Here is a 15,661-nt window from a genome sequence, read left to right as displayed (position 1 = left end):
AAAAAACCAAAACAAGTCACAGTCTTCTGATTTTTCCAATTTTTTAATTCCCGGAGAAAAAAAAGCAATGCACTATGCAAAAATAGACACTGCAGTATATATATGAAAACTCTGAAACCTGTGGCTGGAGATTTGATTTACCTTTTTCTCAAGTTTCAATTAAGTGAAATATAAGCTATTTTTATCTGCCAGTACTTTAGAAAATATGCTGACAAAATGGGTAGCACAAACTGGTCTTTGAAATACCCATTTATTGAGTTTACAGAGTGAAGAAAAATATACAATATTCATTAGCAGTATATAGTAATGGTTTATAATTCTTAGGCTATAATCAAAGTTTTATTACAAAATATATGATTAAACTATGCTAAAGCAATGTGCATGAACATACAAACATGTCGGCATAGTTGGTATAGCTGATAATACACATATGACTTCAGCGTCTCAGAAATCAGTAGAAAAAAATTCTTTAATTAAGACATTCTTTAGCTCTAGCCCATAATAACTGGCATACTAATGGCTGCCAGAAAAAGAGAAACATTTTTCTAAAGCATAGAAACATGCAATTTCTGGCTCATTTCTTTCATTCCTGATTGTCACTCCCAATGCTATGCTTTTGCCTCTGATGTCAGGAAACAAATAAGAAGTAAAAATAAAAAGAAGAATGAAAATGTTGAGAACTACAGGAACTGAAAAATGCCAGACATTTCTATGGTAATGTTTAATAAAGTGTGTGCATAAAAAACAGAGGGGGGAAAAAAAGCTTTGTTTGCTGTTATGTGAAAACATGAGAAATCAATACCATTTGACTGCTGCTGGGTTTTAATTTACACCAAAAACGCAAATGAAACTGGCTTTACTCAACAGTTTAAAATATGTGAGTATCTTTACACATGCACTATATTTCTGATGCTCAAAACACTGTGATATTATGCTGCAGCCAGCAAGATCTGAGGATAATGATTAAGATGAGGTTTCAGGTGGATGGTGACATTTCTGCTGATTTCATACATCTGTGTATGTGTGTGTACATATGTTGACCCTAACCTCTAATGAAACTGCAGTTATACTAGGTTTAGGGTTTCCTTCTCTATGTCTTCCTTCATGTCCATGGTTAAGATGTTTCTGTCCCACAGCTCCCTACAAGTATAAATTGATAAAATTACTTCCCTTTCAGCTGGCAGAACAGACCCAGCAAGCCAGTTAGCTTGGGTTACATGACCTACCAGGATTAGCCCCGTGACTTTAAACTGAGATGGATTAGGCAGTTTCACATGGTCACTGACAGAGCTCAGATTTTTAGAGGTTTTAATGCTCACTCATCCTCTCCTTCTAAACCTCTCATTCTCGCTTAGTTTCAAGATAACACCATGTGGGCTCTCTTGCTTGCAAACTTCTGTTTTAAACAGCTGTGAGATTAAAGTGTCAGCCATTGGCTAAATTTTGTGTTACTGGACTTATAGCTCATCCCTTACTTCTCCCTGCCTCTGATATATTGACCCCATGGTCTTGCTGTGACTCAAGCTTAACAAAACTAAATGTAAACTCTTTTCCTCCCACATACACTCATTTCCTCCCTCTTTGCCTACCTGTAAAGAAAACACCACAGTCCTTCCTACTCAAATCTTTTTTGGACTTCTCCCTTTTTCTTGCCCAGCAAACTCAGGCCATTCCTCTTCATCTTCAGCAGATGCCAGGGTCACCCTCTCTATTTACTCTCTGCCAGGTTTCTTCCCAGGCTTGTGTTACATCACACTGGGATTGCTGTCCAATTTGCCTTTCCGGACTTTCTTATGGACATATGCCAAATACTACTGCTCAGGCTGTGTTTCTTATTTGCTGATGTGAACTCTCTGATTTCACTACTTTGCTCAGCTGATCTCTCTCCTGGCATGGCTTCTCCAGTTCCCCACTTACTATAATAACTGATTTTGACTTCTTTTAAGCACCTTAGTAACTCTGCACATCCTTATTGTCCCTTGCCAAGGTTCATTCTGATCCCTTCTTCCTTATGCCACCATACCTAGCCTCATCTCCTAGTGTCATAGCTTCACCCGCACTTGCCTCTGACTTTTATTACACAACTGACAATTAATACTCATTCCAGAAAGTTCCCACCTGGTACCCATTTATGTCTTTTTAATTCCAATCATACCTACAAGGACTCAAACAACCTTCTTCTTCCTGTTGCATAAAGAACTCCCTTTCTTCCCACTAAACCCTCTACTTTTCTACCCTTTGGCCACCATTTCTTTTGTCCTTGGAGAGGACCTAACAGGTCATGGATTAGCCTGCAAACAATACTATTGTAAGGCAAACAAAGATCTCTTCTGAGCACTTCTCTGAGGTAGTTCCAAACAAAACTAATTGATTTGGTCTGGTCCTCATGTAAAGGCCATTCTTTTGACATCTTCAAGTTTATCCCTAACCTGCAATTCAAAGGAATAACAGGAAATTTTATAGATGTGCCCAAGCTACTGAGCTCAAGGACCTTGTTCAAGCTACCTAGATCGAGTACCTACAGAGTGTAGCACAGGGGTACAAAGCACAGTCTGAACCAGGGGATGGAGTTTTCACAGAAGAGTTTAAAGCAAGTTTCACATCCAAGATTTCATTCAGTGCATGTGACACGCAGAACCTTCTGCTCCCTAAGGAAAGTGAGTTCATGCAGTAATATGTTGAGCTCATGGAGCGTTCTGAATTCCTTCGTGTTCAATGAAATCTGCCGCAGGATTCAGATGCTGCTAGATTATGTCACGTAAACTCATATGGCCTTTTCCACAGTTAAAACATCCCATTAATCTATTTCAAAACTTCAGGAGTTACATGAAAATGTGTTACCTTTTCTTGATATTGTCGCCGTGAGGAATCCAGAGACTGAATGAGGGCAGTGGCATGACCAACAAACATGGCATAACAAGTTGCCCCCACGATCATACTCAACATGGTAATCCACAGGTCAGACATGCTGACGGGGGCGCGGGCTCCATAGCCAATGCAGAGCATATGGCTCATGGCTTTGAAGAGTGCATATGAGTACTGCTTTCCCCAGGAGTCGTTCTGCAAGAAAAGAGGAAAGTGACTGAGCCACAAAGCAGCTGAAGGGAAAAATACATTTGTACCTGTATACTGAGATCATAGATTACTGGCTCTGAAAGAGCAGTCTGGTATATGTATCCTCTGTGCATGAGAAGAGATATTCCTTCTAAATTAATTGTTAGATTAAGCGTCACTGATACTGCCAGATAATACTTAGCACAGTGAGATGAAATAAAATTGACTATTTTTGATACATGATTGTATTTTTAAACATGGTTGTTAACCTAATTACAAGGAGACTAAAGGTCAATTTTATTTTACAGTCCATGGCAGACAGATTAGGAAGAGCTGAGCACACAGACTTATCAAGTGCAAGAAAGTAGTATTTTGTTTTAATATGCATGAACATAATCCTATGGCCCCATTTCTTTCTTTTCAGAGTTGTCTATTTTAACACAAAACCACATTTCATCTTGTCAGCTGTTTCACCTTCCAAAGACAGAAAAAAAAAGTGTTATTTGTTGTAATGTCTGCTTATCCTGTTTTTCCTTGTAATACTGTGTTTATACCAGAAGCATCTCAATTCAAAAGAAGCCTGTTTATTCTGCAATCATAGCAAACCCATGTTCATAGCCACAGTCTGTGAAACACAGCTCAAAAGAAAAGGTGAATACCTGGGTCCTGCATTTCTGATTTGTAGCTACCCCTTTCCATTCTCTCTAGAAAATTAGAAGGACCCAACAGCTCACTCACAAGCTTTTAAAATTGCAAAGGTGTTGTCAGCATCCTCCCTTTACCTTTACATAGAGACAGTCAAAGGGGCTGTTCCCACAGAAAAGCAGACACTTTTAACACATTCCAAAAAGCCCTGAGACTCCTTGTCAGATTTTTCTATTTTCCTTGCCAAAGGAATTAAATGAGAACAGGAAAACAAATTGTGCTTGGAGGCATGCAGTGTACATGAGAAAACACAGTATTTACCACAAAGCACTGAGAATAATTTCAGAAATGAAGAAATGAAGAAGTAAGAACTGGGATGACATTAGTAAGATTAGGCAGTTATCCAATATAGTGTCTAATATACAGGACCAAAAATAATAATCCTGTTAACATAAACCAGCCTCCAAATCAGCAGTAGCACTTCTATATAAAATTTCTATATGAATTGTCAATATTTGTGTCTCTTCCACCCATACAAGCTTTGCTCAAATGCTCTTGTTGCTCAAAGAGCTTCAGGCTTGCTCTTTTGCCATTTAAATGCCAAGGTTACTAACTACTCTTGTGCTTTTCATCTAATAAAATGCTTTTTTCTACACCCCCTATTAGCTAAAATAACTCATAACAGGAAATAAGTAACAATTCTTGAATTGCAGATGAGAAAGTTACTATTTATTCACTAATATAATAATTTACAAATTAATGGTTCCTCTGAATATACACTTGTTTCACTTTCTAAGTTAAAGCTTTTCAGATTCGTGAGCTGTTTCTGTCTTCACAAGTGAAAATTTTGTATTGTAAATACTGCTAAGGAAAAGGTTTTCAATGTCTGTACTTAAAAAAAAAAAACAAAGGATTATCGTAGACTGCTGGGAATCAGGTGGGTTTTATTGAGTTACGAGTAAGTTTCCTTTTGTTATGGGGCTTTAAAAAATACTCAAAAAATTAAAGAACTGAAGAAGCTTCCCTGAAAAATCTCCAGTTCAGGATTCAAATACTCAGCTCGAGCATAGAAACTCCTTGCTATCTGAGTCAGTGCAGGTATTTTAATGCAAGTTCCCTGTCTCTCAGGAAAGCAATTTACAGCAATCAAGGCACGGCCTGTTGTGAAGGACTTTCCTTCCAGCTGGTATCAATCTCCTTTGGTTGGAAATAATTAATAAGAGAATTATTAGAGACCCATATCAAATTCTTTAGCAGTTGCAGCTTTATATAGACTATACTGGGGAAAACAATAAACTGCTTGCTGGAAAAAATGTATCTGTTTTTTAAGGCTATAAGTAGCACTATTAAAGCCACGGTATTCAAGAGGTTGTAAGATCAAAACCTCAGTTCTTGCAGGGCTCCATACAGTGGATCTTGCTCCTAAACTGTATTTTTTAGCATAACTATTATAAATATTAAATAAAAATAAAAGCTGATCTTGATCTTGTCTATGAACCTTTTCTGTCATATCCATGGTGTGATAAACCTCAATTAAAATTCTTTCAGTAAACTGATATTTTTACATCAAAGTCTTTGAATTAATCCAAACGCTGGTTGATTTTATTTCTTGACTGAGATCCTTTCCAAGTCTGTGAATTACAGTTTTAAGTAAAATATCATTGTCTGTAAGAAAGAATAAGAAAATGGAAGTGAGGAGAAGCAAGAAGAAAAATAATACAAGGAGGACTTTCTACTAAGTGTGTAACAGGGGAGTGAAAAATAAATTAAATACTACTTGAGAAGTAGTACCATGAGAGAATAAGTAAGCTATAATGACAGAAAAGAACTAAAAATGTACAACAAAATAAACAACTATATGTTTAACCATGTATCTACCTTTATATATAAGCCAAGGTAGGATCCAACACCTCAGTCATGATTGCATTTGAATCCAGGCTGGAGGTCAAGGCCATCTCAAATGGCCATTTTGTTATAAAAGTGGCATTAGATACTACTGTGTAGCTTGTGATAGGCCTTGTTACAGGCTAGGCACATTTGAGATACTTGTGAATGGGTGGTCCTGAGCAGCTGGTCCTCAAATGGGTAGAAAGGGTTTAGAAGAAGGAGAAAAAGATCTGGTAGAAAAGCCTGACAAAACATTTGAATTCAACTTGGATTTGCCTGAGGACTTTATTGCTGAAAATACTTGCCAATGCTTTTTTATTTGTTTCTTTTCCTTAATAATCAATCAGTTCTTGTACAATCAGCTGCAAACATTGGTCTTTTTAGTTTCTATGGGGATTTTTTCAAAGATGATGCTGAACAAATACCATTGTGGAGGGTACAAATTTCACTACAGTTACTTGTGTTGTTCAATGATTTATCCACATATAAACCACTTAAAAAGAACACTGGTTCTAATGTAAAATCCTATGAATCATGTATGCTAGTACCAACATTAGTATAAGAAATAATAAGAATTATTATTTAATTATTTTTCTACTTGCATTGTATAACATAAGGGTTTGTTTCAGTGTGAGAGGTTGGAATTTTCAATTCCAATGTGCTGCTTTTTGCTGTACAAAAGTGAGGGCCATTCCTCTGCTACTAGCCTATAGAGGTTTTTTTTTTTAATAAGAAGCATTTTTGGACTTACATCATAAGGAGATTTTTACATAACACATTCACAGATAATATCCCTGAATTAACAAAAGCCTATTCTATGAAATAAAGAATCTTGTGTTTACACAGTCAGCTTTTCTTTAATATAATTTTTACATACTAATATTTATATCAATACAAGTTAAATGTTTCCTTAAATGGTCACATTCTGGTTTTAATTTATAGATTTAAAAAAAACCTCAAAACCACAAGCCTCTATGAGCTGAAAAAATCTCCTACCAATCAGTAAAAAAGGGCATTTCATTTCTTAGTTGACAATGGGTTGATCACTGTTTCCAGATTAGCAGTAATCAGTTTAAAATGTTTTAAATGAAATGACATTAATTTGGAAAAACTATTAAAGACTGTAATTGTGAGAAATACCAAAGCTGTTTATCCAAGGATTGATTACATAATCTAGCTTGATGACATTAGGAAATCCTCACATTTGTGAAAGGAATGATCACTGATCATTTGCAATTAGTTCTGCAAGTATATACATTAACTTAGCAGTTATCCTGAAGAATAGATTAATCACAGGACACTTCTGATTTTTAAGTCTGTTTCCAGGCTTCTTCCTTCACCTTAGGATGCTATGCTTTGTCTCATAATTTCACATGTACTTGCTACATACATATTTTTGTAATATTAACTTTTCAGCTCATAAGAAATAAATCACAGAAAGCTCACATAGCACCTTCTATGGGACAACAATAAAATGCAAATTATTTTTCTCAGTGGGTTAAGAAAGGGTTTCTATTTTACCGGAATCTCTGGAGGTTATCACCAGGACATTTTGTTGTCATCAGGCAAATCAATTCCACTCCCATATTGTAGACACTCCCTCAGGCACAGCTTATCTTCCCTCAGCCATACCCTTGCACTGAGATATAAATTTATTTAGAAATCTTGTAACAAGCAGACTAATGCACAGACAGTAGTGGTTTCCAAATTTTTGACTCAGTTCCTTTTTCATTTCACATCACGGTCACTGTGTGTGTCACAGAAATGGTCCTCTCAGTTTGCAAGGGCACGCTTTACAATCATGGAGCAAAGACTGACTTAGGAATTAAGTGAAATGGTTTCTACAAGGATCTTGAGCTCACCCTCCTGATTCTCCTTTTCAAAACTGCAGTAGGAGTGGGGAAGTAGCCTGTCCCTACCCCAAAGAGCTTGCCTTGTAATCAATCAATCACACAGCTATTCATGCCTACCATTGCCTTTAGGTTGTTCCGACAATAAGCGTTATCTGAAGGAGCAAAGATGGATACAAATCTTGACAGGATATAGATTGTTTGTGTCTATCCTACTACCAGAAAGCATTTCCAAGCTCTAGAACTTGGTTCACATGGGTATACTGTTAAAAACACCGCTGGTGTGGCACTGGCTATGTAGCACTCTCCCAAGCAATAGCAGGTCTATTTTGGAGCTGGTGTGGGTGAGGAACCTTTCCTTCTAGGCAGCTGGCATGAGTTTGTCCTGTGCTGAAACCCAAACAAGATTAATACTATGGACACAGTAGGCAGCACCTATCTCAGTCCTACCCCAGTGCCCATTAAAAGTGGCACTTTTAATTTATGAGCATGAAGGCAGCTAGACAGTCCAAAAGTAAGCCCTCTGGTTTTAGTGCTGTCACAGAAAGGTATTGCACAAAACAAATGTAAAGTTCAGGGTGGGGCTTCAAAAGTCAAAGAAAGCACAAAGCCTCCTTGCTCGCATGGTAGCACATACTGTAATGCAGTAGTGGCCCCAAACACTGCCTAAAATCTGGAGGACATGAGCCACTTCTGGTCAAAGTTACCGTAAAAATTACAGTCTTTTCCAACGGGAATTCAATTAAACTGTTATTCATGTCGCGTATAACCATAATATGAGTTATTTGTATATATTTATTTGCAAGCCATTATTTCCAACAGTTTCTTAAAGACTTCTTAAATTTAAGAATTACATAAAATATAATTTATCAAAAAGGCCTTCTGAGAAAAGGCTATACCTGCATGCTAATGATATTTCTAATAGGTATGTCAGACAGAACTCAAAAAAAAAGTTCTATTTCTTACCAAATCCTGCATCATCTAGGTTCAATGGCTAGATCCTCCCAACTGTTACACTTAAATTTCCATAAAAGTTTTATTGTCCTTGAAAGTTTCTCATGCTTTGGATTTGGCATCTACATGTTTTCAGATCCTGGCTCTGCTTTCATATTTCAGAATACAAGTTATATCCACTGGCAGTAATTTCCCTGTGTCAACTAGTTACATGCACATAACACTGATACAAGACTAGAATTCAGCCTCTGTACGAAATCTGTCATTTCAATGGTAACCTATATATACATTTTGGTATAGATATATAGCTTACATGCTTGTCCATCAGTCAGTTGTGTCATTTACTGCCTCTGGCTTCATACAGTACCTTAGAATGACACATTAGTTTAGTTAAAATTTCAGACAGGAAATTACAGCAAAATACCATCTCAGCATTTCAACTTTTGAAGAAGTTGTTTGAATATCACAATGAATAACCAAGTTGGCCAATGGGAAAGTTGTGCAATATTTACTGTTTCAAAACTTATGCAGTGGTGAATGTACTATCATGCAAAACCCTTACTTCTTATCACAGCTATTATTACTAAGAATCTCCTGTTTTCTAAAGCTGGTAAACAAAGGCAAGGTGGCATCAGACTTGGAAGACTAAAAATTCTGCTGTTATTCTAAAAACCTTCAGAAGCGCAAGGAAGAGTATATTTTAGGAAGTGTGTAAGTACATACGATTTAAGGAAAAAACCTGAATCGGTAAGCTCAGTGGAATAAGCAGATGTCTTCAGAAACTTCTCAACATTTCTCTCTGCTGATACATGCACAGATAACAGATGGTGCAAATGACTCAGCATATACTTTCAAGACCAATACTGGCAGAAAAATTTTAGAAAGTGTTTGGCATTGCATTCCACAGGAAAAGAGGCTTGACTGGAGGAGCAATGACTAAATATTATATATTTACTTTGTTCAGAGTCATTACGTGACTTTGCTGTCATTACAACTTATTCATGTTTTGGTGCTATGTCTTTGGCACTAGCCATCAAATAAAAACAATGTGGCATAACAGATCTTTCTTTTTCTCTTGATTATTTTTCCTGATGCAGAAAAAAAAATTGAATATTATCTGCTATTACATTTCCCCATTAAAAGCAAGCAGCAGGAATATCTACCTGTGATCACCTTTTCATGGAAAGGTTGAATAATTTTCATTTTAGAATCAGCGTGGCAATTCAAAACCAGCAACAGAAGTGCAGATATTGGGCTTATGCACACAGCCTGGTCTTTCACATATATTTGAGTTATTATGTTCACATGAACAGGGACATTGCATTCAAAAGGTTGGTTCACATAAGAAGATATGTTCAGAATCTCATAGGGGAGGCTTCCCTGTACACTACTCAGCACTGCTCTTTGTTCTGTGTATCTGTACCTAATCGGAGACACAATCATGAATTCCTGCAGCTGTATATATAAAGTTACAAAATAATAAATTAAAGGTTATGGGAAAAATACTTTCCCTATTCTTTTGCCTATGAGTCAGCCTGGTCTGACTCATCCTTGGTCACTGTGCTCTCTTAACTGAATGCAGAAGACTAAAGAAAGTTTGCAATGCATGAATCCCATTTAAAATAACATTCCATTCCAAAGGATTATTTTTGTAAGAATTTTTAAGAAATTACAGTTTACAAAGCTGTTACAAAGCTTTTATAAAGTTTAGAGTAAAATGTTAAAAGTACAGACTATGTCTATTTTTCCCATGTAAAAATTTAACAGTGCTAGGAAACTCTCCCGCTGTGGAATTTGATTGTCTGTACTTGTAATTTTTCAGAAATCAGTGGTTTTGGCTTGGGCCAATTAAGACTCTCCAAAACAACTTCTGAACACAGTCTGAGAGTTAGGACAGGTTCACTTGAGGCCATCTTACCTTGGTAACTAAGAAGTCCAGCTGTATGGAAGCAGGCTGTGGAAGCAATTGACTTCCAGGAGAGAAAACATGCCAGATCTGGGCATGTTTAATCTACCAATATTAATACAGCCTCCCTGTCAATCAGTCAGTGACAAACTAAGGGATGAATACTGGTGAAGGAATTTCCAAAATCTACCTGTTGCTTCATCACATGCTCATCTGCTGGAAAAGCAAGATCAGAATGCAGTGAAGCAGTCAGGCGTTTTTAAAGGGTTTGTGTTTCAATTCCTTAAAGAATTCTCACAGGATGTGAACTGCTTCTACAAGGGGGACACTGGGGGGCTCTAGACTTTGCCTACCAGTTGTACTATTTTCTTATACATCTGTTTTCAAACTTCTTAGGTGGCATCATCTTTAGTAATATTTACTACCACTGGAAAGCATTCCTTCTCCCCTCCTTTTAAATCGATTTCATTATCACAAAATATATACAAAAAAATAAAGTATTTACAAATGCATATCACTGAAACTGCAGATGTTACCAGGCCATTCTATGCTGAACTTTGTTCTTTTGAGGTCCTTTTACTGAAATTTATTAAATAATCTAAAAATCTGATGAAGACATTTGGCTTTTGTTCTCCTCTCTCATAGCACACTCAAAGTCTGATGAAGTTCAGATCACACTGGTTTTTGATCCTGAAATAAACTTAAGTGACATTGTTTACAAGGGACCAACTGGAACAGATACACATTGTCTGTCAAAGGGAAAATATGTTGCAATCACAGCAAGTACACAGTAAGTATTGTGTGGTCACAATAAGTGACTATAACAAGTAAGTACATCTACAGGTTTTTAGTGAACGTAATTTCAGTGGGCAAACAATGCATCCCAGAGAGAAACACTTTTTTACAAGGAAAGAAAAAAAAAGTCAAAACAATGGCATATCTAATAAGAGAATACATAAACCCTACAAGGTAGCATTTTCGATGCGAAACTGAAGTTCATGAAATAGCACTGTTCAGGAGAGGTAAAAAATCAGAGTGCATTAAAGACACTATATCTTTTTTCCTGCTCTTTTCAGTTGGTGAAAGAAGCTGGATATGATGCAAAACAGCTTACTTAACAAGCCTCAAGCATTGAATCAAACCATTTATGAAGTGCTTTTATAATGCAACCACGAAGAAAAGCTTTGAATTTTCAACAGCAGCTATCTGATAGTCAAGAACGGGCAGATGATAATGTGGGCTTAATATAGTACAGTTCTGGGAGACAGCTGAAGGAGTGAAGTGACATAAACCCGACTCGTGACTCTACAGTGTACTGCTTTACTGAAAACTGTTAGGAAGAATCTCCACCATCACAGACAATATTTGCAACCAATTTAGAAAAGGGAACTCAGCAGAAGGAACTTCATCTCTGTATTCTGTAAACAACTCAGACTAGACAGCAAATTATGTGAAGCATCTGATCCCAAATAAAATGCCAAATAAAAGTGATATGTTTTTGGCAGGGGACATTTAGCTTTCTGAGTGCTATCACCATTCTCTCTGAGTCAAAGTGATTTTGAAGCTACACAAAAACAAGGAAGGAAACCACGAACTTAGCAAGTCGTAGAAAAAGCTATTATTAGGAAAAGGCTAGGCAAACTTGATACATAAATTGAAAGGTACACAGACAGACATGCACAAAATCATAGTAACACGATGCTTTCTCACTAAGAACATCTGAAAACATTCAAAGCCTGATTTTCCAAGAAATACTTTCACCCTCGTTCTATATACATACATAGTCCAGCAAAACATATTTTCCTTGTAAGTATTTGTAGGAATGTGTCCTTAGTGGGGGGAGGGGAAGTGGATTACAGTAGATTAAAACAGTCTAATATAATCCACTCATAAAGGCAAATGTATCTACATAGGGTCTGAATATGTTTTAATCTGCTTAAAAATGAATCAAGGTGAACCAATGCTAGTTTCACACAGAGAATCAGCATAAGGGCTGGGACTGGGATTCAGGAGTTCCAGTGCTTTAAAAAAGAGGTTCTTTCCCTGTTAAGGTGATCCTTGGTACCACATAGGCAAATTCAAATAATTTTCTCCTTAATCTAAAGATGTAATTTTTATTATGTTTTGTCTTCTCTTTAAGGAACGTAATTTTTAAGGCAGAGGTTCAGTGCTGGTTTTAAGCATTCTTCTTCACTTAGCTGGTACTGAAGGCAACACTTTTCTTGTCAGTTTTTCAATTTATTTCCTAACCTGATGCCTTTGAGACTTTAGGCTACATCTGGTTAGTTTACAGTTCTTCAGGAAATTAACTTACTAAATACCTGAGCCCTCAAGAAGCTGGTCTGCTTTTTTGGTAAATCACAGTCCTTCATCAAATATTATGTCCTACAAAAAGCTGTGCATTACTTTTGCACCTGAAATACTGTTTTGACTCTACAAAAAGAACAAACCTCGGTGTCAAAGCAAGTAGGCTGGATCGAGGTCAGAGGCTTTTCTTTTTCTCAGAACTCATCTGAGTTTTGCTGAGGACCTGTTCTTAAATTCAGACGCCCTAAGACTGCAGGTGCTTACCAGAGTCTGCAAGACTTTCAAGGTAATGAAATAATATAAAGCAAAAATTATTTAGCAGCCTAAACACCACCCACAAAATGATGTCTAGACATTAGGAGAAAATAAAAAAAAAGACTGACTCATAAAAAATTCATGTCCCTCCTCTACCAGAGGGAGGTTAACCTAAATCGTAGGAGACTAACTTTTGGGGTATGAATTTCATACTCTGAGAGGAAGGAAAGGGAACATGCTCCTCTTCTCTTTTAACACCCCTGAGGCAGCTGACAGAGCACCCGAGTGATCCTGTAGCATTCACCTAAGAGGTGAGCAGCACCCAGGTCCCAGTTCCCACTCTAAAGACAGGGACACCCTTGTACAACCAGCAGCCCAGCCCACTCAGTCGCTCTGGGCCTTCTCAGGTAAAGTCACCCCAGCACGGGGTGCAGTGCCAAGGACAGCCAGCAAGGCCAGCTCGAAACCATGACAGTACAGCAGAGTCATGACCCTGTGACACCCTGCCCATGCTCCTGGCCTAATAGCAAAACTCACATGCACTCAAAAAGTTATTGGACAAACTACTGGAAGAAACACACAGTGATGGCTGTTAAACACATGGATACCAGCTCTGGATCCAGAAGTCCCTCAGCTGCAAATTTCTGAAAGCTTGTAGAATATGCTAAAGGAAACGTCACTCCATGCTTGCTATGGTCTGATCTTCCCTGGGCATCTGCTCCTTGCCATCCTTGGGAAGGGGGCAGACAGACTGCGGGCCGGACTTCATACAGCCATTCCATCGGTCCTGCGGTCCCACCTGAGTGAACTCTCAACAGCTGAATCATTAACTTGGATGCAGCCATGCATTCATTCTGTCTTTATTCTTCTCTTTCCTCTGCCCACCCTCTTACCTCTCCCCCAAAACCTCTTGTATTCTTCACCCCAAACTGAGGTGCACTAAAGCCATTGATGTATAATTCTGATTTCATGTTCAGTCTTTTGTATAGACTGTTTCATTGCGTTATTTTCACCCGACTAGTGATCATGTGGGATATAACCTCTTATTATCATGCATAGTTTTCAAACAAATAGGTTGTTGCTGCTCAGACAAACAGCAGTTCAAAGATACTCATTCCTCGTTCTAAACTGTCTACCTCCTAAGATTTTTATTATCTAAAGAAGAAGGAAAGACATACTTTGAATAAGTCAAATTTGGAAAGAGCTACGGCCAAGTCATAAATAGGCTTCCTTGCTCTATACTTTTTTCCCATAAATTAGTGAATACAGAAAAGGACTATAAATTACCTACTTTTCATGGGTCTAACTTTTCTTTAGCCAACTTGCCCTCTCACAGCTCCATAGCAGAGTATTTATGAGATACCCGTTCCATCCACACAACAATGGTAATGCCATTTAACTGTACAGAAATGCTTGGAAAGCATATAGGATACCTTCATAGCTGCAACAGGAAAAGTAAGAAAGTCTCTCACTGCAATTAAGCATTAAACTGCACACTTTGAGTACAGGAAGATGCAAAAAATTATCTTGCAGAGCAACTATAACATCCATGTGCTGAGTATTTTAAAGGAACTCAGGTTCCTCAGTCTAGATACTGAGGATGAAAATGCTCTGACTGAAATGGGTAAGGCAGATGGCCCAGCCCAGTGGACAAACCTTGGCGAGAGGCCAGTCATGGTAGGTCTAGGATTGATGTTTGAGGGAGAGAGGAACAGGAAGAACACCACGATCCTGAGCGATGGAGGATGAACAGGAATAGTAACAATGCATTGCATTTTGCATTGTTTACACATGGGTATCTACAATGACCAGTGGCCCAACTTGTCCTGGGTTTTGGTTGCAAGAATGGGCACTAAGGGAGGAAGGCATAATAAAATTTCACATCAGCTGACTTCAGGTACTTCACTCTGATGGCTGAGTTGGCGAGTCTCCCTAGGCTCCCTACAGTCAGCAAAAATCAGACTCCTGCAGATGGTGATTCAGAGTAGAAGCTTAATGCAGGTGCTCTTTGTCACCTCCAGGGAGAGCTTCTCCCTCCATCAGCTGCAGCAGGATCCTATTCAGGTAAAGCTGCCTCCATTACCTTCCTGAGCTCCCATGCTGTGCATGCGCCTCTTTTCATAGATGGACATGCCTGCCCATTTCTTCCTTGCTCCAATCCAGTGGAGAAAATAAAATTCCTAAGGACAGTCTCTTCTCTCAAGCTATGGTTTTATTTTATGATCATGGTTTTGGTCTTGCAATTGAATTTGACGTTCAGATCAGGACATGGGTTTGCCTTTGCAAAGGCTGAGAAAAGCCAGTGGGGCTGTGTAAGAAGTGCTGGAGATTTTAGATGAATTCAGTTCCAGTGCAGTGGCTTTAATGTAAGCATACTACAGTGAGACGGTATCATAAACCACAGATAGGAAGGAGAAAGCGAGAGACAAAAAAAGATACCTAATGAGAACAGAGGAATGCTTAGAATGCAAACTTCATAATTATTAACTTATAAGGATAAAGTTATATGGGAGAGAGCACACAATGAGAGTAAGAGTTTTTGGATTCAGGGCACATATTTGAATATCCTTATCTTGAACGCATGACATTTACTTTGCTTGAAAAAGGTTGAGAAGCATGTTAAATTAGAAACATCTTAAAGGACTCACATTCTAATGAAAAGAGCATATATTTACCCCAAAATTATGTTACCTAACGTGCAAATGGTTGGAAACCTTTCTCAACTAGATGCTTCATATTTACTAAGCACCTGCTAAATGACAAGATTGATCTTAAAAATCTGATAATCCACTGCATTATGTTA

The 15,661-nt window shown here is 37.8% G+C and overlaps 1 protein-coding gene across 1 annotated transcript in view; it reads right to left on the bottom strand.

Moving 5' to 3' along the window:
• HCN1 (hyperpolarization activated cyclic nucleotide gated potassium channel 1) overlaps positions 1–15,661 on the bottom strand; it is a 211,222-nt gene that overhangs the window by 69,859 nt on the left and 125,702 nt on the right. Inside the window, exon 4 of the mRNA XM_030004789.2 lies at positions 2,842–3,060. Coding sequence (XP_029860649.1) covers positions 2,842–3,060 — 219 coding nt within the window. The remainder of the gene's footprint in view (positions 1–2,841; positions 3,061–15,661) is intronic.

The sequence above is a fragment of the Aquila chrysaetos genome, chromosome Z, assembly GCF_900496995.4.
Source record: "Aquila chrysaetos chrysaetos chromosome Z, bAquChr1.4, whole genome shotgun sequence".
NCBI lineage: Eukaryota > Metazoa > Chordata > Aves > Accipitriformes > Accipitridae > Aquila > Aquila chrysaetos.
The sequence above is the reverse complement of the archived record's forward strand: the minus strand, read 5'-3'. Positions and strand labels throughout refer to the sequence as shown.